Source organism: Rhineura floridana, chromosome 7 (genome assembly GCF_030035675.1).
Source record: "Rhineura floridana isolate rRhiFlo1 chromosome 7, rRhiFlo1.hap2, whole genome shotgun sequence".
Taxonomy (NCBI): Eukaryota; Metazoa; Chordata; class Lepidosauria; order Squamata; family Rhineuridae; genus Rhineura; species Rhineura floridana.
Window position 1 is genome coordinate 48025215 of NC_084486.1, and position 24932 is coordinate 48050146.

Here is a 24932-nt window from a genome sequence, read left to right on the forward strand (position 1 = left end):
ATCCCTCTTTGCCTTCTTATAATCTCCTCTCTTGCAATCACCTGAGAATACAGAGAAGCAGCTGCCGTTTGTGTTCTGTTCTGTTGTCATGGAATGGTGTTAATGGCTCATGCTTTCATCCTTCCTGACTTAGAGCTACAGACTCTAAAGATGAAAGGGAGAGACCAGGCAGCCCTTTCTGAAGCGCTATGTTAATGTGGAGGTGATATGCAAAGCTCTTTTTTTATGGAGGTTGTACCCTGGACTGTGCCATCTGAAGACAATGTTGTTACCACCATCACCTGCCTTTCACCAGCAGGTCGCAGAGCGGGGTACAGGAATTTAAAATGCAGTATTAAAAACAATTAAAACACATTATATTCACAGGAATAGAGTGGGTCCCAAGAACACATTTCTCAAGTGCCTAAGGCCAGGGTAAAGAGGTGTGTGTCTTTACCATTCGCCAAAAAATGTACAGTGAAGGTACCAGACTCACCTGTGTAGGGAGGGGGATTCCACAATTTAGGGACTGCCACAGAGAAAGCCCTCTCCTGGACTGCCCCCCTGAATCTTTGAGGGTAGTGGAACACCAAGAAAGCCCCCTGTACTGATGTTAACACCCGAGAGGATCTGTAGGGAAGAAGATGGCCTCTGAAACTTTTGGAGCCTAAGTTGTTTAGGACTTTAAACACTAAACCCACTCTGACTATAGTAAACAAACTGGCAACCCCAGCCAGTAATCTGAGAGCTGCATTTTTGACCAGTTGAAGTTTCCGAGTAGTTTCTTTTTTTTTTTTTCAATAATTTTTATTCAGATTTTCATAAAACATACAAGACGAAATCATAAAACATTCAAAGACAAAAAACAAAATCAAAAATAATTAAACAAAAAAAAAAATAAAAAAATAAAAATAAAAAATAAAGAGTAAAATATTGACTTCCCATTTGTCAAAGATCAAATCAGTTATAAGTCTATAATATATAACAATCCTGTCTCTTAAGTCATATTATAAAATCACTTTCCTCCAGTAGTTATCTTACTTAATCATCAAATCTCATAAACATTACTTTATTCTTTCCACAAAAAGTCAAAGAGAGGTTTCAATTCTTTAAGAAATATATCTATCAATTTTTTTTTTCCAGATAAGCATATCGATTAATCCATCTCATTACTAATTATGATAATCTTATTGTCATAACCATAGTCAAAATAAACATTTCAATTAATCCATCACATCAGAATCTGTTAGGTTCAGTAATTTCAGTAGCCATTGTTCTATTATCCCTATTAGTTCCATTTTCCATCTTCCATCTTCAGTAGTCTTGTTAAGTCCAGTAATTTCAGTATCCAATCTTCCATTATCAGTATTCCATAATAATCTTGCTGTCAAAGCCATAGTCATATAGTAAGAGTCTGATGGGAATTACCTCTATCCCAAATATTTTCTTGCCATCCATTCTGAATAGGTTGCTGAAATACTGCTGTAAAATCATATCTCTGTTCTTTTTTTCAAAATACACTGGGTCATCTCTTGAAAGTTTTTCCATTGTCACATGGCTGCAGTTAATTCCATAGATTTTCTCTATATTGGGCTCCATCACATCAATCCAGTCCAGAAGATTATCCATGCCATTGATAACTTTATCTCTAGAATCTTCATTAATTTCTTCAGAGATAACATTGAGTTCCAAACAATAGATTTTATTTCTAAAGTCCATAGACTCCAAATCTTGTTCCTGTTCCACGTTTGTTCCAATCTCCGGGATCTCCTCTCTCACAGGGACCCCTGTTCCAGTCTCCAGGGTCTCCTCTCTCACAGGGACCCCTGTTCCAGTCTCCAGGGTCTCCTCTCTCACAGGGACCCCTGTTCCAGTCTCCAGGGTCTCCTCTCTCACAAGGACCCCTATGTCTTTAATCTCCTGTGTCTCCAAACAATAGATTTTGTTTCTAAAGTCCATAGACTCCAAATCTTTTTCCTGTTCCACGTTTGTTCCAATCTCCGGGGTCTCCTCTCTCACAGGGACCCCTTCCAGGGTCACCTCTCTCACAGGGACCCCTATATCTTTAATCTCCTGCTTCATTTTACTCAATTCAATTTTCAGCTCCTTACAACCCTGTCGCAGGTTTTGTTTCGTTATCTCAATCTCATCCATTATTTTCTGAAACATAGTTATTTCCAGATTCTCAGCCACTTTCTTAATTGCCATTTTAAAAGAAAAATATAGGAAAACCACTTCTTATTTCAGCAACAATTGGGTTAATACTCCAAACTTGGTGACATCACAGTATAAACAGAGCAGACAGCCTTATCTCTCCATGCTTAAGTAAACAAAATGCAGTTCCCAGGATCGAAACAATTAATGGCGGTCGTCAGGAAACAGATTCGTCAAAATAAAATAGACCAAAAAGAGAGTAGTCTCAGACAATATAATATTCTTCAAAATAAAAATCTGGAATAGAAATCCCTCTTCTGTGTATATCTTTAGAATGCAAATCCAGGACAGCTTTTTGCAACAAAAACAGAGATAAGCTATTAATTAGTGAGTAGCAGAGAGAAGTTATGGCTCCCCAGTGAGATGTCAAAAACCGATCAATCTGGCAAATCTCTTTTAAACAGCAACAATTTAAGTCAAGTAAAAGAAAAATATAGAAAGAAGGGTGCTTGCCTGTTAGTGCGTTCTCTCTTAGAAGGTAAGATGAACGTTCGCTTTATCAGATAGAGCTTGTTGTTGAAAATCCGTCCCACCTTCGTCGGCTGGACCTCGTCCCATAAATTAATGAGATCTGGTCGTCCCAACAAAAATAGGCTTTGAGGTTAATCTCTTCGTTTCTCCCTACCCGGGAGAAGTTTAATCAGTCAAAAAAAAAAAAAATCTGACTGATATATCTGAATAAGCTTCTTTTGAGGCAGGAGCCCGTCTCAAAAGCAGGCACAGGCTAAGTCACCCTTCCCGGAAGTCCAAGTTTCCGAGTAGTTTCAAAGCCATGATCGGGCCTAAAGCCAGACTGAAATGGATCCAGATATTCAGTCTGCTCTAAGCATTGATGCTCCAGGCAACAGGCTATTGGTAAACTTATATTCGTATTGACTTTTGTATATTGAAGCTTTTCTAGTCATGCTTTTTAGCAACTACGCCTATTTTTAGATTACAATGACTACCTTAAATGACGAATTGCTGGATTATGACGAATTGCTGGAAGTTTAACTCTTACTGGAAAAGGCTTAAGATTACCCAATCATAATTTTCTGGGAAATCATGGGAAGTTTAACCAAGTGTTTTTTTGTTCCTAAAGCTGAGAGAATATAACTTTTATAATAACGTTTTTATCAAATAGCCAAATGCATTGCATCAGTAAAGGAAAACCTACAATCTTCTTTCTCTCATTAATACCCCTTTTTTCCCCAGAGGCATTACCATCCAGTTGTTAAGAAATTTGCAGCTCATCTTGTTGCTGGTGCCCCGGCAGAAGGGTCCGAATCTCTTGAGCATGAATTTAGCCGGAGGTGAGAGAAATGACTGGGTTTTGAAAAATAGTGTCTAAAGTTTCAAAAGTATCATTTAGGAATTGGGATTTTAGTGTGGTGGTACCTACCCTTTAGAAGTCCGTCCTATTATGAATCAGACAAGCACCACTTGTATTATCTTTTTGATGCTTATTACTTTTCCATTTTCAACAAGCCTTTTAAGTGAAGATTTTTATCTTGGCTTATATCTGTATCGGACTTGAAATTGTTTTTATATATATTTTCATTGTTAAAATTGCTTTGGGATGTTTTTATGGGAAGCAATTCATAAATGATAAAAATAAATAAATAAATGTTGGGGGTGGGAAGTCCTGCAGTAGTGAGGCAGTAGTGAGACCACTCCTAAAGAGACTCTCCCTGGACCCAGAAAATCTTAATAACTTTAGGCCGGTAGCAAATGTTCCATTCCTGGGCAAGGTCCTCGAGCGAGTGGTGACAGGCCAGCTCCAGACACTCTTGGATGAGACCGATTATCTGGATCCATTTCAGTCGGGTTTCAGGCCTGGTTTTGGCACGGAAACAGCCTTGGTCGCCCTGTATGATGACCTCTGTCAGGAGAGAGACAGGGGAAGTGTGTTGATTCTCCTTGATCTCTCTGCGGGTTTCAATACCATCAACCATGGTATCCTTCTGAGAAGACTGGCTGAGTTGGGAGTGGGAGGGACTGCATGGTGCTGGTTCCGCTCCTACTTGGCAGGTCGGCTCCAGAAGGTGGTGCTTGGGGAATATTACTCGGCACTCTGGACTCTCCAGTATGGGGTTCCACAGGGGTCAGTTCTGTTCCCCATGCTGTTCAACATCTATATGAAAATGTTGGGTGCAGTCATCCGGAGCTTTGGAGTGCGTTGCCATCAGTATGCTGATGACAATCAGCTCCATTTCTCCTTTTCATCTTCTTCAGGTGAGGCTGTCAATATGCTGAACCAGTGCCTGGCTGTGACAATGGACTGGATGTGGGCTAATAAACTGAGGCTCAATCCAGACAAGACTGAGATGCTGCTAGTGGGTGGTTCTTCTGACCGGATGGTGGATATCCAACCTGTCCTGGATGGGGTTGCACTCCCCCTGAAGGAGCAGGTTCATAGCTTGGGGGTTCTCCTAGAACCATCTCTGTCACTTAAAGTTCAGGTAGCTTCGGTGGCACGGAGTACCTTCTACCAACTTCAGTTGGTGGCCCAGCTACACCCCTATCTGGACAGGGATAACCTGGATTCAGTTGTCCATGCTCTGGTAATCTCCAGGTTAGATTACTGCAATGCGCTCTACATGGGGCTGCCTTTGAAGACAGTTCAGAAGCTGCAGCTTGTGCAAAATGCAGTAGCCAGATTGCTAACAGGGGCCAGATGGTTCGAACATATAAAACCAATTCTGGCTTTGGCTGCCTGTATGTTTCCAAGCTCGATTCAAGGTGCTGGTTTTAACCTATAAAGCGTTACACTGCTTAGGACCACAATACCTGATGGAACGCCTCTCCTGACACAAACTCACCTGTACACTACGCTCAACATCGAAGGCCCTCTCCGGGTGCCTACTGGGAGGGAAGGTGGGAGTCTGGCAACAAGGGAGAGGGCCTTCTCAGTGGTGGCCCCCCAATTATGGAATGATTTCCCTGATGAGGTGCGCATCGCTCCAGCACTGTTATCTGTTCGGTGCCAGGTCAAGACTTTCCTCTTCTCCCAGGCATTTTAGCATGTGTTTTAAATTGCTTTTTAAAAAATGTGTTTTTAAATTTGTATATTTGTTTTTAATGTTTTTAATCGTTGTAAACTGCCCAGAGAGCTTCAGCTATGGGGCGGTATACAAATGCAATAAATAAATAACTAAATGAGACAAGATCTATCCTTTTTCTCTCAATGACCAGTCAGGTGCTTCTGGGAAGCCTGCAATAGCTCCTTCCACAGCAACTGTGATTTAGTGGCCTATTGCCTCTGAACCTGGAAGCTTTATTTAGTTATCATAAGGTAATTGTCATTGATGGGTGAATCCAGTTTCTGAGTTCTTTTCCTGATTGGAAAATAACTTTTTATTGTTTAACCAGCAACTTCACCCTTGCACTCTGTGCTCCCAAATTATCTCCCTGCCTCAGGCATTCACAAGCCATTCCCCCTTCCTAGTGATAGGAAAGGCAGGAAGTTGTCTGTATGCATAGCAGGATTTCTTACTCCATTTTTTCCAGGTTTTTTTTGTTTGTCTCAGTTGATAGCCAGTTTGGCAAATTTTAAAGGTGCTCTGAAAGGCTGTTCAATTCCCCAGTCTGGATTTGTATGATTAAAATTTAGTGCCATCTATGCTTTTTTTTTCTTCTAAATTTGTTTACGGTACAAGTTATTTTTTTGCAAATAATATATTAAAATGAAACTTGCATCACAGATCACCTACAGAACTTTTTGAGGCCTACAGTATGAAAAGTATGAATTTTCATCCTCAAGTTGCATCTGTAGCACCCAGGAAAAAGGTACTGCCTTGCAATATTCTCTTCTTAAATCGCATGCTATCACTTAAAATGTGAAATTTTGATTTTACTTTATGAAACTATAATACTTATTCATTTCAGGGTAAATTTTTACAAGAGGAGTCATTTCTGATTGAAGACTTGAATGAACTGTTTAAGATTCATTTTGGAAAACCTGCTCCCCAAGGAGCCCTGGATTTTGCCAAACACTTAAAGACATTGCCAGGGTCATAATTACGTTGTAAGTCAATGCCATGTATTTAAAGGAACCAAATATATGAAAGAAACAGTGACCTGTTCTACAAATAATTAAAATAAAACTTTTTTTAATAATGGATGCTGGATTTTCAGGATCGAAGTTAATGAAGAGAACTGTGTTTCGGAATACCTTATCGACTTGGGGTAGATCTGAGAGTGTGTGTTAGGAATTCAGCAAATATGCTCACCATATGCTCAGAGGCACGTTACCAAATTCTTGCAAGCTACACAGCAAGTGGATTGGACTGTGAAAGACCAATCCAAATGGTGTTTACATTTTGACCAATTTGTAGGGCAGTCCAATATCTCAGAGAGGGGGTCGGGTCTCCTGCTCCCCTGGTGCATTCACTATAGCTGCCCAATTTCCCTGCTTTTTAAAGTTGGATAGAAACATCTGTGGGCTATAGCTACGTTATTAAACCGCAAGGTTTTTTTGCCTATTAGTGAATTTCCCTGCTTTTTAATCTGGGAGGTGAGAAATGGGATCCTGTGCAAGTTTGCTGAGAATGGATTGATCATTTGCATGCTTATTGAGTTCAGTGGGATTTACTCCCCTGCAATCATGCTTAGGATAGGGGAAACTGACCACAGGGGATGGGGAGGGGAGGAGGAGGGAGGGGAGGGGAGGAAATGCAGAGGGGAGGACTGGGGTGGGAGCAGGCTGGATGGGGAGGGGAGGAGGACAGGTTTGATCATTTGCATGTTTATTGAATTCAGTGCAATTTACTCCCATGCAATCATGCTTAGGATAGGTAAAATTGACCGGGGGGAGGAGGAAGGGAGGGCTGGAGTGGACAAGGGAGGAGGAAGAAGGAGGAGGGCAGGAGAGGGGAAGGGAGAAGGGAAGGAGGGGAAAAGCAGGTCTAATTATTTGCATACTTATTGAGTTCAATGGGATTTACTCCTATGCAATCATGCTTAGGATAGGAAAAACTGACCATGGTGGAGGAGGAAGGGGAGGGGGAAGGAGCGTATTGGAGGGGGGCAAAGGAAGGGGGAGGGGAGGGCAGGTTTGATCATTTGCATGCTTATAGAGTTCAGTGGTATTTACTTCCATGCAATCATGCTTAAGATAGGTAAAACTGATGATGGGGAGGAGGAAGGGGAGGGGCGGAAGGGGAAGGAGGGGATTGGAAGGGGATGGGGAGGGAGGGGCAAAGGAAGGGGGAGGGAAGGTATAGGAGGGAAGAGAAGGGAGGATGGGTTTGATCGTTTGCATACTTTTTGAGTTCAATGGGATTTATTTCTGTGCAATCATGTTTGAAAATGGAAATGGACTGCCTTCAAGTCAATCCTCACCTATGGTGACCCTTTGAATACGGTTTTTATGGTAAACGGTATTCAGAGGTGGTTTTACCATTGCCTTCCTCTGAGGCTGAGAGGCAGTGACTGGCCCAAGGTCACCCAGGGAGCTTCATGGCTGCGTGGGGATTCAAACCCTGGTCTCCCAGGTTGTAGTCCAACACTGACCTGGGGAGGGGGAGGAGATTGGGTGGGTGGGCACTGAGCAGAAGGGAAGCCCCTTTCCAAAAGGAAAACATTGTGAACAGTATCATTGTTTTTCCGCGTTTTCCCCACCTTTTTATTCTACAGCAGGCACATGTAGCCTCCCACCCAAATTGAAACCAAAGCTGTCCCTGGCCACATCCACACCAGACCTTTATTTCACTTTGGACAGTCATGGCTTCTCTCAAAGAATCCTGGGAAGTGTAGTTAGTGAAGGGTGCTGAGAGTTGCTAGGAGAGGCCCTGTTCCCCTCATAGAACTTCAATCAGAGTGGCTGACTGTTAAACCAGTCTGGCCACTGAAGCACTCTCAGTGGAACAGGAGTCTCCTCTCAACACCCTTCACAAACTACACTTCCCAGGATTCTCTGAGGGAAGCCATGACTGTCTCACGTGAAATCAAGGTCTGGTGTGGGTGTGGCCCCGATTAGGCAAGCCCAGCAGCTGTGAGTCTGGCTTTTAGAAATCTGACAGTTGGTTCTTACTGAGCATGCCCTGCGTTATCATAGGCTGCCAGCAAAAATTTCTTAAATTAATTAAAAACCAGCCAGGCATTTTTTTAACTTTTAACTGCAGAAGATGAAGGTCCGCATATGGGGCAAGGTAAGTATTAGGATTACAGGTACTCTGTGAACATGGCTGATTTTTAATGAATTTGAACAGATTATGAGAACTCAGAGAAAAAAGTCCAAAAGGGCTGAGGTTTTTTTTTCTTTTTACACTTTGAATTCTCGATTCTCTCTGACTGTTTTATGTATTGCCATGAATATTGAGAGTGTTTTAAGCAAGCATTTCTGAGTTCAGGATTATAAATTTTATAAGGTTTTGTTTTGAAATGAGCTTATGGGAAGCATCAGAATGGCATGGGGGGTATTTTCAATTTAACATTGCGGAATGTGAAAAACCCACTCTGGCTATAGTATACAGCCACTCTCATGGCTATATAATTTAAAACTACTGTAGCTACAAGTTGGAATACTAACAGCGGCTCTTCTGTATTAGTCAGTTACACCAAAAAAATATTTTTGTAGCAGCCACTTTGCCACGGATAGTGAAATGGGGTGGGTTTTTTGAGGGGGATGGGAGGGACATATATGATGTACATATAATTCTTTTTCTTCTGAACACTTTGGATCAGTTTTTTACACTAATGGCTGTTCCTGTGTAGATGGGATTTTTGAAACTTGTTTCATACCAGTATTAATGGTCGCACAGGTTTATGATCAGTACCATATGACAGCTGGTGATAGAAGCAACACTTTTTGAAATCCTCAGGCCAACCAAAGACCATTTTTAGATCACCATATGAGTGCTGTGAGTAGAGTGGAAGCACTGTTATAAATGCAACGTTATAAGGGCTTATATATAATATGCGGTTCCTGATGTAAGTATACAGGACTTACTTTTAATTCCTCACTTTGTTAGGTCCACAGTTTTCAGGAACATAGTTTTTCTTGTAAGCCATGGCTTGTCTTAAGTGCTATGAACACAAAGGTGGGGTATAGTAAGCTCTTTTCATCGTGTTGTCATATCATAGCACTGTGTTTCATTTGTTGCAAGCCTTTTAAAGTGTGATCATCAAAACATCAGTTTTTTTGGCTAAGACATAGAGTACCTGAAGTGGGTCTAGTGCTCATGGCAGGGATGGGGAACCTGAGGCCCAGGGCCCAAATGCAGCCCTCTAGGCCTCTCTGTCTGGCCCTCAGAATTTTTCCCAGGCCCAACATCCTCCCACACAGCAGCCCTCCTTTGCACCCTCCTTGAGCAATTTTTGCTTGGTTGAAATGTGTCCGTAGGCTAATGATGTCTTTTGCTTACATGCAGAGGATAGAGAGGGATGGGTGAGTGTGAAAAAACTAGCCTATTGTACAAAGATAAAATGCACATTAGTAGTTCTGTCCACTTCTACCTCTGCCCACTATTGGCATGTGGTTCCTGGAAGTTTGCCCAGAAGGGAATGTGACCCTCTGGCAGAAAAAGGTTCCCCACCACTGGCTTATGGGGACTGATCAACACAGTTACAATCTAGATCTTACCTCAAGGAGGCAGCATGTGCATATATTCAGCTGTGTTTGTTTTCAGTTGTTTCAGACATGTATTTACTTTCTGCTTATAACATTATTCCTCTATCAAGTCCTACGAATAATAAACAATAGTCTTTTCTGGATTTAAGTCTTGACACCCCCCCTTCCCCTTTAGCTAATTTACTTTAAATGAAGGTTTTTTGAGTTAAACTTGATTTCTTCACTTCATGATAGCTTCCTACTGCTTCCTCTTTGACTTGAAGGGGCCTTTTTGTACTAGAGGTGAATGGTACATTTTGCAAGCAGTGAGCATTAAGCTTTGTAGAAGATCCAATCTGATTATGGCATTCCATTCCATTAAGGTTCAAATTGTTTTTCAGCATTTTGCTTTCTTTGAACTTTAGTTAACTAAACTGGCCTCTTTCTTGATTTATTCACACAATATGATCTCGGTGATCAGCAGGTGCTTTGCTGTAGGTTCCACAAAGCCTATTTTGAACGATTTAATTTGTACTATGATTATTAAAAATAAGGCAGAATCGGTGATCATGTCAATTCTTGTATGGTCTATATATGGGGAGTGTTAAATTGCTTTAATTGTATATTGACAAAAGGAAGAAAAGTTATAGGCAGTGCTAACAGCCTTATAAAAACACCAAAAGCCCATGATTTTGCAAGCACATACAAATTTTTACAAATATTTTTACGTAAATAGAAGTGGGTTATTTATACTGACAATGAAATGAACACTTCAATATGCTTTAGGTTTAAATGGCTTTTTTCCTTAAATAAGGCTGCCAACTACAGTAATAATGAAAATACTTTCACAATAGTTTTTTTACTTTGACATTACAATGTTGAAGTTTTTGTTAAGAATTCAGATGGGGGGAAAATTCAAGCTGTTATTTCCCCCCCCCCAGAACACCTTTATAATAGTCAACTACTGAACTTCAGAATGCTTAACCTGAATGTACTTTTTATTATAATGCTTATCTTCTCAAAACCGAGATACATACTGTATAATTTTTCTGTAAAGCAAGCCACGATAAATACATTATACAGTGGTACATATTAAAATAAATAATCATTTTTAAAAAAACAAAAACTAGGATACATTGCATGAAGAAATGTATATTGACAACTGGACACTGACATTAAGGTGACAAATCATAAACTGTTTATATTCTCCATACTGAAATTTATGAGTTACAATGTACTTTTGTATGCATCACCTAAAAGTATGTGTTTAGAAGGAACTTTTAAAAGTGCATTTTTAAATGTAACGTACTACAGAACATCCTCAACCTTCATTTTCCCTTAAGATGCCTAATTAAACTCTTATTCTAAAAAGGCAGGTTTCTATTTGCAATGGACAATTTAAGGTGTATACTTTCATTACCTTTGGACAGGAGGGTAATGTGAACACAAAGGGGGGTATAATTTCCAATGCTTCCCGGGTAATCCTCTGAAGCCTTAAAAATATAACTTCATTCACTATTCACAGAATTTGCCACCAGGAGCAGTGACTAGATTACATCTGCACTGGCATCTGAGTTTCAGCTGGACCAGCCAGTACCTTAGCAGTGACTTTCTCCACTGCATCAAGGTTTGTCTCTTACTTAGACATGTTCCAGTTATACCACCCACCCCCAAAAGAAGACAGACTGCTCACAGAAGGAGGTGAAGGAATCGACACATCTCCATCATTTTCTCTGCTTCTGTCAATGTCACTGGCTTTTGTCTCTTGTATTTAAGGCCTTTGTAATTCCCTAAAATCAGGAAGTAAAAACACAAGGTTTAAATATTTCATTTGAAATTGGTTTTAAAAGTTGAGTTCCTTCAAGATTTTTTTTAAAAGGTTTTGATCAATTGATTACTTAATACTGCTGACATAATTGAATGAGCATGATCTAGCAAAAGGGAAGTATTCCATTGTTCAAATTTCTCCCATTAAGATAAATGAGCTTAAACTGGAGACTTCTCTGTTGTCATGATTAGATTAGTTCAGAAAGGAGGATTTTCTTGGAATGACTTATTAATAGAACGAACAGAGATAGCCAGTGGCCCCAGTTTGCATGTCACATTAAACCATACAATGGTTTAATATGAACAAGCAGTGGGCTGGTGCATGCTGCTGAAAAGTTTCCACAGTACTTCTCTTCAGGTTCTGCGCCACAGAGTCTGGCTTAGTGTGTCATCTGAACCTAGGCTCATAGTTTGTTTCCTGCATGAGCAGTAAGGCAAAAATAAACCAAGCTTACCACTCATGATTTGTTTGGAGGAAATAAACCAAGAGCCTGGGTTTGGACATGCCAAATTGGCTTGTTTCATTCATTGGGCAGCAGAAGTGGGCAAGAAGAGACATTTGGTCTTACTGTGAAATGATCTTCTGTGTGCATGTAAAGATGATCTCAGGTGGGATTTGAAGTCCACCTTGTGGTTTAAGGCAGAAGAGATGCTGTGTGATTTTGCAGAGTCTTCTGGTCTGCTTGTCTCCCCTTACACACAGGGATCAGTTCTTCATGACAAGCCAGAAAAAAACACATAAGAGGAACAGCAATATTTTACCACACAAACAGAGACAAGCAAGTAGTCTCTGCCACAGAACAGAAAATATGAATACACTCAATCAATGCATATATAAAGCTTGAGAAACATGTTAGAGCTAGTCCATGTGGTCACCCTACAAACCTTGTGAAGAGAGGCATTAAGTGAAAAGGCAGCAGAAGTAGCTGCCACCCTTGTGGAATGTGCCAAAATCTTATATAGAGGAGTGAAATTCAAAGATATAGGCTAACATTATGCAAGCTTTAAGTCATCTAAAGTCCTAGATAAAGTGGAGGTGGATATTTTCTTCTTCAGAGCTGAAAGGTGAAATGAGACAAAAAGGGCATCAGTTTGTTGAAAGGGCTTCATTCTCAATATGTAAACCTTTAGAGCTCTATACACATACCAAGAGTGTTAAGCCTTTTCACTCAGATGGACAGGGGAAGGACAGAAAGAAGAGACCTTTGGACAGAAAGTAGGAACAGTACAGAGGATTACGCTGTCCCTGTGGAGGGTACAGTAATGTTTGTCTGTTACAGATAAGGCGTTGAGCTCTGAAACCCTCCAGGCAGAAGTGACAGCAATGGGAAACAGAACTCTGAAAGAGAGTTCAAAGGAAGGCGTGCAAATCCTGGGTAGAGAAACAATGCTGAGTTGGAGTTGTTGAAACAGTGGCTCCATGCAGGAAACGTTTCAGGAAAGGTTGAGAGCCCAAGGCCTTCTCTGGAACTTTGCATGGGATAGATGACAGAGCAGAAGCTTCACATTGAGGAGTGTTGGGTCTGAGCCCCACTGAGGGCAAGGAAGGTTATTTCATTTATGCCCACTTTCTTGGGAACTAATTGTTTCTTAGAACACTAAGAAGAGGACACTTTCCATGTACTTTCATAAAGGTGTGTGGTAGAAGAACGTCTGGAAGTCCTCAAGATAGCAGCTACTGATGGTTAGATCTGTCTTTAGTAATTGTTTCCTCTAAAAGATCACACATGAAGGTCCAGGGGATGCAGATGACCTTGGGATAACATATTCCCTGAGTGGTAGCTGTCATGGGGCTGATGTCATTAGACTGAATATCGGGCCAGTATGGAGCTACAAAAAGGACTCTTGCCCTCTTGTCTCTGATCCCCTTGAGGACTCTGTGGAAAGAAGTGGAATGGGAGGAAACATGTAGAACAGCTCCTGTGGCCTCAGAGAGACCAGAGCATCTGTAGCTTCTGCTGAGGGAACCTCATAGTGGAAAAAAATGTTTTGACCTGATAGTTGTACAGGGAATTTAATAGATCCAGCTCTTTTCCAAACTGGACCGTGATTTCCCTGAAAACAACCGGATTCGGTCTTCACTCTCTGTGGTGAACCTGTTTCCTGACTCAGTCAATCCACTTGATTATTTTTGCTCGCCCTATATATCTTCTGCCACTATGGACTCCAGATAGGTCTCCATCCAGTGAAGGAGGAAAGATGCTTTTGCCTGCAGGAGCAGCGATCTTGGGCTCTCCTGGAGATTAACATAGGCCTTGTCTGTCACATTGTCCTTTCTGACCAGCACCAGCTGGAGTGGCCTCAGCATGGAGAAATACTGCAGAGCCAGATGAATAGTTTGAAGTTCCAACAGATAGGAAGGAGCATCTCCTCTGGTAACCACACACCTTGTGCCATGTGCCCCTTGCATATTCCTCCCTGTCAAAGTGCCTGTCAACGTGCATCTGACATTGCAATAGTCCAAGGAGAGTCTCTTAGTGGAACTCTCCTTTACAGATTGCCCCCCCCCCAAATAACTAAACCAAACATTGGTGAACTGAGCAGGGCAGAGAAATCTGAAGATGATGTTTGACTGCAGTGTTGCTCTGAAAGGGCAGCAAGGCCCACTGAAGGTCAGGTGTGGTGTGTCGCCTAAAATTGAACACGGTCTTTTCTGCCTTCAACCACAAGGTGGAGCTCATCTCACCTGAGATCATCTTGCATGCATGGGAGAAGTGCTATGGTAAGCTTTGAGCAGCATGTACCAACACACTGCTTGATAACTTTTGGCTCCTGTACAAGTGACCCTTACTATTCATTATTTATTTATTTATTATTTTATTTATATCCCGCCCTTCCTCCCAGCAGGAGCCCAGTTATTGTAAACTGAATGTTAAGATACAAGACAGTACTGTTATGGGGTATAGGAAACTCAGTCACAAACAGTGATATTATGCACAGTGAAATGCCTGTGAAAATCACAACCAGATTGTGTACTAGCAAATCATACTATCCATCACTGAACCAGAAGCATTTCTTCAAGAAAAAGTATCTTGATTCTATGCAGTAAATTAGAAACAAGCATACACATTCTGCTCTATATCCCGATTGTCTGCAAAAGCCCTTATTAGGGACTATGCTCAACTGGGAGTGTGCGAAGTTGCCATCTGGATACATCCCAAATTTAACTCAATGAAAATAAAAGTCTACCCGTTGCTCTTTTCTCTCTGACTCTTGTTAGGGTAACAAGCTGGAGCTGCAAAGATTAAAGGGAAACCCACTGTATCACATTATTTCTTAACCATACTCCTACGTCATCAATGATTATGAAAGACTAAGTTCACCACTTTTCAGGAAGGCTGCTCTGCAATTTTTAAAAAATTGATCAGGAGTTTGTTATTCTGCACTATTGGTACTTAGCAATGTTTATGTAGTTGGTGCATTCATCTTTAGACATTAATGGCATAAACCATTTCAAGTATAAATTACTGTAGTTTGTGAGGTACACCTGTATGCCTGTTAAATTATACACCGTGCTATTTAGAGCATTGCTAGCATGTCCTACCTGAATACAAATCTCTGGAGGTTATTCCATAGTGTCACTGAAAGTCAAACTGGATGCAGTCTTGTCATCTTTACCTTGCAGACCCTCTGAAGAAGTTTGTAGAGGGGGGGTTATAAAGCCCCTGTACTGCTTACTTGATTTAGTCAATTTCTTAAGTTCATTAGCAAATGAAATAACTTTTCTTTTATCATCTCGGCCTGCCTACAAAAATAAAAGAAAAAGTCAGACAATCAAAATGGCCAAGTTGCAAAAATATTGTCAGTTATAGCTTGGTTTGTGAAGTATGATTAGGATACACAAAATACCAAAAAGGAAACTGTCAAACAATACCATTCTGAACTTCTGTTAGATCCTTTATGATAGGAAAATGTCACCAACTGGTGACTTTGCCCTATCCCACTTCCACAGCGAAACTTATGGATGACCTTCCACAGAATGAGATTAATATTCAACTATATCCTGAAGAATGCTTAAAAAAGGGTTTTAAAACACAAGCTGAGACTGCCTCAATTCTAGCCAATGTCCTGGTAATACAAGGCCATTATTTAAAGGGTTTGTTATGTAGGCATGTTCTGTCTACAAGATGAATATAAAACTTTATACACTGTGACTGAAAACAAATTGTAAAGCTTACACAATTTATTTATTTACTTACTTGAACTTGTTCTTTAAGTTTAAGGATAAATTTCCCAGCTCCCTTCCACCTGTTCTGAGCCTGAAACACACACTCTTGGTCAGAAAGAATCCGCTGCGATGTTTTGGGTGTTGAGGACTTCTTGTTTGCTGACTCTTTTGTCACTTCCTCCAAGAGAACATAATCACTTGGGTTGGGATTGTTCAGAATACTGTAGGAATATTTAGCTTTGCATAAAGTCTGTTAAAGAAAATTAAGATGAGGCAAGACCAAGAACTATTTAAGCTTCCATTCATTTGTGATGCAGATTTCACCTTGCACAAACGGAAGGAATATATATGTTAGTGAATATTTTGTCTAACCCAATCCATAGGCCTAAACACATTTACAGCTTGGACTTGTGGGCAGAAATGTGTTAGTGCTGGGCACCCACAATGACAGACAGTAGGCATAAACATTCTCTTGCCATGTTACTCTTTCAGTACTACTAGAGACCAGAGTAACTCTGAGCACACAGCAAGTGAGAGGAAAATGAAGGAGGACATCCTACCTGCTGGATGACATCCTGAGCTGTGCTGAAGCGGGGAGCTTTGATAACTGTACGAGGCTGCTCTGGGGAAACATCATGAACTTGAACAAAAAAGATGTCATCCTCAGAGCTAGTGGTTGCATCATCTTTCTCCTCCAGAAAGAGATTTCTCCTGTTTAAGCTCTACAGAAAATATTGAAAACATGCAAATAATAGGTTTGTCTGTCTTTGAAGAGGAGACTCTTATGTCATTCAGTGGAACACAGATGTAGCTTCCCTTTAACATCTTAGTTCTTGCAAATTAAAATTGTGGTATAAATTTATTGTTTGTGGACTTGATGTGCCATGAAATAACAAGACAAATCAAGACATAGTGGCCAGGGAGTATTGGTTGTGCGCCTATTTGCGTGAGTGCTAAAATAAAGGGTGGAGGGACTTTCTTCCCAGTGTGTCCATGAAAGGAATACCCTTATTCCCAGTACTGTCCAAATGAGAAAATTCAGAAGGTCTAATTTTTAAATTTTGGTTGGGTAGAGACAGTGGTTTATATGGGTTGACTTGATCCTATTGTAGTCCACCTATGGTGCAATGGTTCAGTGCCATCTGATCAGAGTGCATTTTGCTACACAACCAGTGTGGTACCAGAACGTTTCCATAATAGGTTTGGTGATGGCACATTGCTCTCTGGTTTTGGAGTGAAACAATCACAGGAATGCTTCATCATAGGCTAAAGTGTAATGCACATTATGCCAACAGGCAAAAAAAATCCTACCACTTCCATCTTCTCTTTCTAATCTGATGAGTTAATGGAGCTACTTAACAGTTTTGTTTATTGGGTTACTTTCAGTTAGGGATGGGATACATTGGCCGGCGCTGGTTCGAACGCATCCCATCAACCTAACAGGCTGGTATCGATTCACGTTCGTTCTTTGTCCACAAGCCACTGCTTCTATCAATGCTTTTTTCCCCTTAGAAAAATATTGATATTGATATTTTATTTATTTATTAGATTTATATCCCGCTCATTCTCCCAGCAGGCGCTCATGGTGGCATTTTTGAAAGGAAATGTCGATAAATTAAAGGAAATATCGATAAAAATACTAATAATTATTATTTTAGATGTAGAGATTTTTTAAAAAAATCTATTTTGAAAAATAGCCATGGAAAATCACTGCATAAAAATCCAATCCACAGTGCTAATAAATAAACAAATTAATGGAAAATTCAGTACCAAATCTGAACGGTGGAATTCTAGCACATTCCTACTTTCAATCAGTCACTTTCTATCACCATACAAGCAAACTGTAGTCTTGGGTGTGCTAGTAGTTTACTGTATACCATTACTAAATTTAGATACTAATAACATAGATCTGCAATTTGGCTGTGGCCCTACAGATACTGTTGGACTCCAATTCCTAGCATCCCTGACCATTGGCCATGTCTGATGGGGCTGACTGGAATTGGATTCCAACAACATCTGGAGGGCCACAGATTCTCCTCATCTGAATGGATGCACCTAGGAATTAGTATTGCTGAATTAAGGAATTACTTTTGATGCACAATGCTATTAGAATATGTTTGGACAGGCAAACTGAACATGGCTTGTGGCTGGTGTTTCATACCCTTGTTATCTCCCTCCACTCCCCAGTTCCTTGTCCATTTTCCTTCATTAGAAAAAAACAACAAAGAGACTTGTGGCACCTTAAAAAATAACCAGTTTTATTATGATATAAGTTTTCATGGACTAGAGTCCACTTCATCAGAGGCATTATTAAAAATGCACTCAATATTTTCAGATTAGACCAAGGTTAAAAAAAAAAAAGTAAAGCCTGTGAGCTGTAGCCATCATACCAAACCTTTTCCTAGTCCACAGATATCAACATTGTTGGCATTTGAGACCCTCTTTTTCATAGTCCTTGGGTAACTGAATAAATTAACCAGATAAACCTCAGCTGTTTACATAATAATAAATAACTTGGGGCACGATTCAGCCAAATTCAGCAGACCTCAGCACTTGTGCTAGGACAGTGTCATGTATAGAGACAGAGATGTTGTGCATTCCAGATTCAGTGCAGCATTGTGATAATCATTTTCTGTGCCAGGGCCCAGGTCTGTAATATGCAAACCATTAACAGAAATAACCTTTGAACATGTGCAGAATGGAATTTCCTCCTAAATGACTCAAGAGAACACTCAGTGGAATAACTTTTCAGATCAGAGAGTATACTTCCCTTGCAAGGTTCTGAGCCTCCATGATTTTTTTTAAAGAGCAGACACACCATTTAAGAATAGAAAATCAATGCTGATGTACTGTTTCATTTCCTGTACCTTGTCATGAAATTTGTTCCTCTTCAAGTTCCATATTCCCTTTCTCAAGTTTATGTTTCTTTCCCCACAGAGAACAATATTATGATAAAGATCAGGATTACAATGAGAGTTTAGGAAAAGAAATACTACTTTTATAAAGTATGTGCAATTATTCAAAGTCCTTTTTTTAAATTGCAACACTTAATTATTTAAAAGGCATAACTTTCAACCAAGTGGCCAGTGATATGAATTAATATTGCAATATTATGAACTAACACTGCCAAGTTTCAAATCAGTCAGTTGAACTATTTTCTAAGTCAAACCTACTCCCTCACCAGATTTCTCATAATAATGGTGGAAAGTGTTCAGTCGACTTTAGCCCTGTAATTGTGACTTGTATATATGAACAGAGGATACACTTCTAAAGCCAGATGAGGAAGACATCTGTCAAAACGTGTTTGACCCCTTGTATTTTATCAAGTATGAGCATTGATTTGAAGTTGCACATTGAAGATTGTTAATGAGTTTATACTGGTTTTGTAAATCACACTCTTATTTTCAATTTAGTATTTTAAATGTGTACCTTAATTCTTTTTTTAAGTATTCTGAGCATTCTGTCATTCTGTTGATTTAAACTTGACAGTGCTTGCATAAAACTGTAGACCATTACCACTGCTGGGCTTTTCTGAATTACTTCCTTTTTTCATGCTTCAATGTCAACAAGAACAAGTTCCAGCAAGCCGAACAATTAACATGCCCTTTTTGTCACTCTCTTGATACTATCAGCAAGTAATATATGTCAAGGCAAATGGACTCACTTCCTCACGGGTTTTAAAGATAATTCTTCCGACGTAGCCTTCTTCTGGGAACCAGCTGTTCAAAAGCTGAACAAGCTCTTCCTCAGGACTAAGCACTCTTTGGAAGGGCGGCTTCCTGTACTCATTTCTTTCTTTAGATATAAAGCATTTCTCCTCCATCAAAAAATAGTCTGTGGGATATCTTCCAATACCTTTTGTAGCAGCCAAAATCTAAAGCAAAAACATGGTAACAATTAGAACAGCAGAATGTTGCATGTTCAGTAAGCTGATTGTGTTAACAACAAAAAAAATCATTCTATTATCGATTTATCTTGTGCACAGTAAAATATGCTTTTGCAGTATTACTAGCCATTCAAAATGTCTTTCCTGGGGCTATGTACTATCTGGGTAGCTGGCTATTTCAGAGGAAGCAACTGCTATTTAATCTTATTTCTGTCCAATTTGGCTTGCCAGACCATTTATTCATAATCCCAAGACAGTAGAGCATTTTCCCACTGCTGGAAAACAGCCTCTGTTGAGATATATCAGTTGGAAGTTTTTCCACTCATGAACTTAGCCCTTTTAACTTTTATTCTGCATTTTAATGATGTTTGAGAAAAAGACATTATGCACAAAAGCCTGGGCCTTGTGACAAGGGCACCCAGCCTGACCCATCATTCAGAAAGCAGCCCCCGCTCTCCTTGAGACATACTGCCCAAGCAAAATTTATAATACTAGCAAAATCTTTATGACTGTGTCAGCATAATTCACTGAGTCTCTGCTTGAGGATCCGGATCATTCTGTACCTGAAATGCTTTAGTTCTACCACCAATTTAGTATTAAACAAACAATTTACAAACAAACAATAAACAAGCCTTTGCCTGCAACCCTGCACTGGCCAAGGAAGTTAATATTGGATAGGATCTATGTTTATCAGTAAACCTTTCCATCAGTCTCCATATTAGAAAATCGGGTATGCCATGTGTGGGTGCGCAGGCTGGGAAAATAAAGAGGCCAAGGTAGAAGTGGATCCATATAAATAGTGTGCAGCAAAATCCTACTTTGAGAGCCACCCATCAGCTTACAGCTTAGAGCTGTGCACATGCAGCAAATGATGGCAACTGAGGTGTTAGACTAAATGGAACTAGGTGGTTTGCTATTTCAGCCTCAGGCTTAAGGGAGTGTGGAATTGTTCTTGGACTCAGAACTCTGACAGCCCACTCACAGTTCAAAAGCCTGCAGGAGGTAGGGATCAGTCTCAGAGGATGTATGACTCAGAGTCTAATTTCCTCTTGGAGATACTGGGGAAGGAGGCATTGGTGTTGGAGAATACATGCTTCCTTTGAGGCCATTTCTTCAAACCTAGCATGAGTATCAATAATGGCTTTTGGAGGATTAGAAGGGCTGCAACAGTGGATGCCCCACTAATGCAATGGCTTTAGGGATTGAAGTGTCCTCGGCCTTCTGTAGTAGATTTGGTGGGGGGCTGCAGGGATAAAGTGAAGTCCTGTTTGTGCAGCTGGAAGTCCATTGTACAAATGGGACACCACAACAGGATATCATCCAAAAGTATTTGTGGGCTTTAGGTTGCCCAGTGCCAACAAAAATATTAGGGAAATGTTAGGGAGCGTGTGGCACAGCACATGTTTGGTTACCATAGATCTGAACAGATCAAATCTGCAGGCTTACTTGATGCAGAAGCTGAGCTGCTGTAGTTCCTTGCCTTATGGTAAAAAGTGTAAAAGGTTCTGGTCCTGGAACACCATGTATGGTAACTTTGTACATAGCAGCCATTCTCCTCTCTGCCGTGCTGAACCGCTGTTCAAAATAAACATCTTTAATATATATTTGCTATTTTATTTTTAACCAATTTATGCACATCTAATAAGTAATAATATGGCAAAAATATTCTGAAAAAGCAGAAATAATGAAGATACCAAATGAATTTAGAAAATTCTGAACTATAAATAGGTTACATAAATGATCACAGAAAGTCAGCTAATTTCTGTGGGGTATAATATGTCTTTGAATAATATCAGTACTGGGTATCTGTTAAAGACACATTCTAGGTTCAGGGAGCACAAATAATAAGCCAGGAAAACCTTCAGGATAAGTTTCAGAACCAAGCTTTGGAAAACTCGTGCTAGACACAATGTACTATGAATGGAGACAGAGTGGATAAAAGGAAGACTGAAACTTTCAACAGCTGCTGTGATTCTGTCTGTATAAATAAAGCAAGCTAAGACTCAGTAGCAGTAATCAGAATAAATGATGAAGAAAGAACAGAAGAGCTGAATAAACTAAATTAATTCAAATTGGTAGAGCTGAATAAATTTATCATATCAATACCTCATGAAGAACTGGCAAGGTTCCAGGAGACTGGAGGTACACAAGTATAATTGTCTGCTTAACAGTAAGTAAAGGCTAGGGAAAACAGACAAACTACAGCCATTTTAGTTTCCTTAACCACTTACACCATGATCCAAACAAAGTTAAACTTGCCTAAATCCCATTGATTTCACCATTACAATTGAAGTATATACTGCATTCCTCAACTGAAATAAACTGAAAGTTAAAATGCTCTCCTTTGCTGAACTACATTTCTTATTTCTTTTTCAGAAGAGGAAACAGAACACGTCTGGTATATCTAGATTTCAGCTAGGATGTTGAGCTATTTGCAAAGAACATCCTTGTAAGAAAGCAAGGGAAATGTGTGTAGAACCACAATGTGGACCAGAATATAGTATTGTACTATATTCTTAACCTAATTCAAGGGAGAGCTCAACATCATACTGCCAGTTCTGCGATACCTTGCAATGTTTGGTCCAGCTCTGTTTCATGTTTTCATTAATTATTTGAATTTAAAGTAGGCAACTGAGGCATGTTTCATTCTTGCATGGGTGCAGTTGTGCAAGCAGGGAAAGCTGGAATAGGACTCAACGGAGTAACCATAGCTAGGATTCAAGTAACTGTGGGGCTGTAGCCCTAGAAAGGACAGCAACAGGCCTCACAATCTGTGCAATGGTCAGTGCAAAGCAGTGCATAGATCATGAAGGTCAATTCTCAGAGGGAAGAGAGGTCCACTGAGCCCATGCCACTCCAATGCTGAATGTATGGCTACACCTATACAGGGGTGGATTGTGTCCTTAATTTTCAAACAGACATAAATACAACTGTCCACCCTGACCACTGGGTCATTTTAGCAAAAACATAAACTTTGGAATCCACTAGTGTTGTTTAAACTTAAATTGCAAGTTGAGGTCAACCAAAAGCTTCTTACACCTGACAGAAGAAATAATGATGAAGCCTAAGGCTGAACATAGGCATACCTGCATAGAGGGACAGGCGTGCAGCTCTGCTTCCACCACCATTGTTCCTGGACTGATATATGTACCTTGCTCAATATCTCATATTGAAAGTTGATTGCTACCTCTCCCTCCCTGTTTCAATTGGGCTCTCTGATTAATTCTGGTGTTTTCTGACCCCCCCTGAGTGTCCATGTTTATCTGCTCAAACATATATTCAATATTTTTATTATTATTAAAACTGTGCCAAGGTGGTGGGGCGTTGCCTCTTGTGACTGACAATGAACTAGTGCTGTGCACAGCCCTTCTCCAAAAAGGATGAAGGGGCTTCATTACTGACACAAACACTAACCAGTCAGAACTCTGCTTCTGCTCCAAGCCAAAAGAAAAGAAGGTAGTATGTGGGTCAGAAATGCCACAAGTTCATTTCCAAATCTATTGTGGGTTTGGACTTTTTAATCTGAATGATATTCTGTGTTACGGCCTATCATGATTACACAACATAAATGCACAATTATATTTATCTTCTATGCTGTACAAAGAAACAGTACTGGTAACATGTTGATTTATTCTGACATGATGCATAGTTTTCATTCAAGCAGTGTAACGTTATTAAAAGTCATCTGGAAATTCAGTATTGTAGCCTGACTTCCACGGCCATTGCCCATGACTCATTAGAGCATTTTCATTCCTCACAGTGCAGGAACCAGAGGCATCCTTTGCCTTCCTAGCAGAATCTTCTACCGGTTAGATTGACCAAAACAATACTGGACCATAACAACAACAACGACTGAGACAAAACTACATTGTATTTGCCAGCATTTGAACATCATTTTACAAATGTGGCAATAATATTTAACTGGACTGGTTATAGTTCCAATGCTTTATAAATTCTTGACCAGCAACATGCTGATAAATCTATTAAGAATAAAATTACCAAAGAAGCAGGTACAACATTTCCAGAAGGATTTTCTTCCATTCTTCGACTGTTAATAAACAAACTTGAGATTTCTAGTGCTTCGTTGTGCAGGCTTCGTAGCTGCAGATGTCTGTATCCTTAAAGAATATAATGGAAGATGGAAACTAGTCAAATGGACTGTACAATCATAGGTTATGTACTTTGCAAAGTCAAATGTAACAGCCATTTACTATGCCTGAACTGTAAGAGGGCTGTCATTTCCTCTTTCATGGAAGATGTGTTGGCCCTTTGTGAGTAGACAAGGGTTTGTGAGTAAACATCAGGAGATCCTGCTTTTTTGGTCTGACCTACAGCTCCTCAAGCTGCATTGAAGGCTACTATAAAAGCACCTGTGAGAAAGACTTGTCAAGTAGCACCAGGACCTACTTGTGGAAAGAACCGTCTCAGTGCCCACTGTAGAAGCTTGCAACTGCCTCTTCTTGGTGACTTGCCTGAATTTTTCCAGAAGCATTATGAGACACTACTTTAACTATCTGGGCTGGTTTTTGCTAGCTGACTGGGATTATGATGGCATAGGGGGAAACATGGGGAAGTTTGAATACATTGCTTGCTTTATATATTTAAACGTATTGTTAATATGCTTGAAACATGTTGTATTAGGTGGGCAAAAAACCTGAAATAAATGAACACAGGTCCTGGTCTATTACAGATGTTTTTGAGTGATCCTACCTTCATAAGATTGATTTTAAAAATGCACAATTACCCTCTTACATTACAGAAACATAATGGTATTTAGAATGACTACTGTAATCTAGTAGAGGAAAGCACAAAAGCAGGACTACAGCTGAACATCAAAAAGACTAAAGTGATGACAACAGAAGATTTATGTAAGTTTAAAGTTGACAATGAGGACATTGAACTTGTCAAGGATTATCAATACTTCAGCACAGTCATTAACCAAAATGGAGACAATGGTGAAGAAATCAGAAGAAGGCTAGGACTGGGGAGGGCAGCTAAGAGAGAACTAGAAAAGGTCCTCAAATGCAAAGATGTATCACTGAACACTAAAGTCAGGATCATTCAGACCATGGTATTCCTGATGTCTATGCATGGATGTGAAAGTTGGACAGTGAAAAAAGCGGGTAAGAGAAAAATCAACTCATTTGAAATGTGGTGTTGGAGGAGAGCGTTGCGCATACCATGGATCGCGAAAAAGACCAATAATTAGGTGTTAGAACAAATTTAACCAGAACTATCACTAGAAGCTAAAGTGATGAAACTGAGGTTATCATACTTTGGATACATAACGAGAAGACAGGATTCACTAGAAAAGACCATAATGCTGG

The 24932-nt window shown here is 40.0% G+C and overlaps 2 protein-coding genes across 25 annotated transcripts in view; one reads left to right on the forward strand and one right to left on the reverse strand.

Moving 5' to 3' along the window:
- NOC3L (NOC3 like DNA replication regulator) overlaps window positions 1-24264 on the forward strand; it is a 47871-nt gene extending 23607 nt beyond the window's left edge. Inside the window, exons 19-21 of one of the 3 annotated variants that reach the window (XM_061635507.1) lie at window positions 3388-3485; window positions 5877-5961; window positions 11250-11480. In XM_061635507.1, the coding sequence (XP_061491491.1) occupies window positions 3388-3485; window positions 5877-5961; window positions 11250-11429 (363 nt within the window). In that variant the 3' untranslated portion in view covers window positions 11430-11480. Of the gene's footprint in view, window positions 1-3387; window positions 3486-5876; window positions 5962-6060; window positions 6294-11249; window positions 11481-23365 lie in introns of those variants that run through there. The other 2 variants (XM_061635509.1, XM_061635508.1) reach the window with 2 other exon arrangements.
- The window catches only part of PLCE1 (phospholipase C epsilon 1), a 202716-nt gene continuing 188125 nt past the window's right edge, over window positions 10342-24932 (reverse strand). For 18 of the 22 annotated variants that reach the window (XM_061635501.1, XM_061635499.1, XM_061635492.1 and 15 more), the window contains 7 exons: window positions 23605-23723; window positions 21052-21180; window positions 19384-19593; window positions 16280-16441; window positions 15751-15969; window positions 15096-15296; window positions 10342-11514 (listed from right to left, as the gene is read on the reverse strand). In XM_061635501.1, the coding sequence (XP_061491485.1) occupies window positions 15117-15296; window positions 15751-15969; window positions 16280-16441; window positions 19384-19593; window positions 21052-21180; window positions 23605-23723 (1019 nt within the window). In that variant the 3' untranslated portion in view covers window positions 10342-11514; window positions 15096-15116. The remainder of the gene's footprint in view (window positions 11515-15095; window positions 15297-15750; window positions 15970-16279; window positions 16442-19383; window positions 19594-21051; window positions 21181-23604; window positions 23724-24932) is intronic. The other 4 variants (XM_061635503.1, XM_061635506.1, XM_061635505.1 and 1 more) reach the window with 2 other exon arrangements.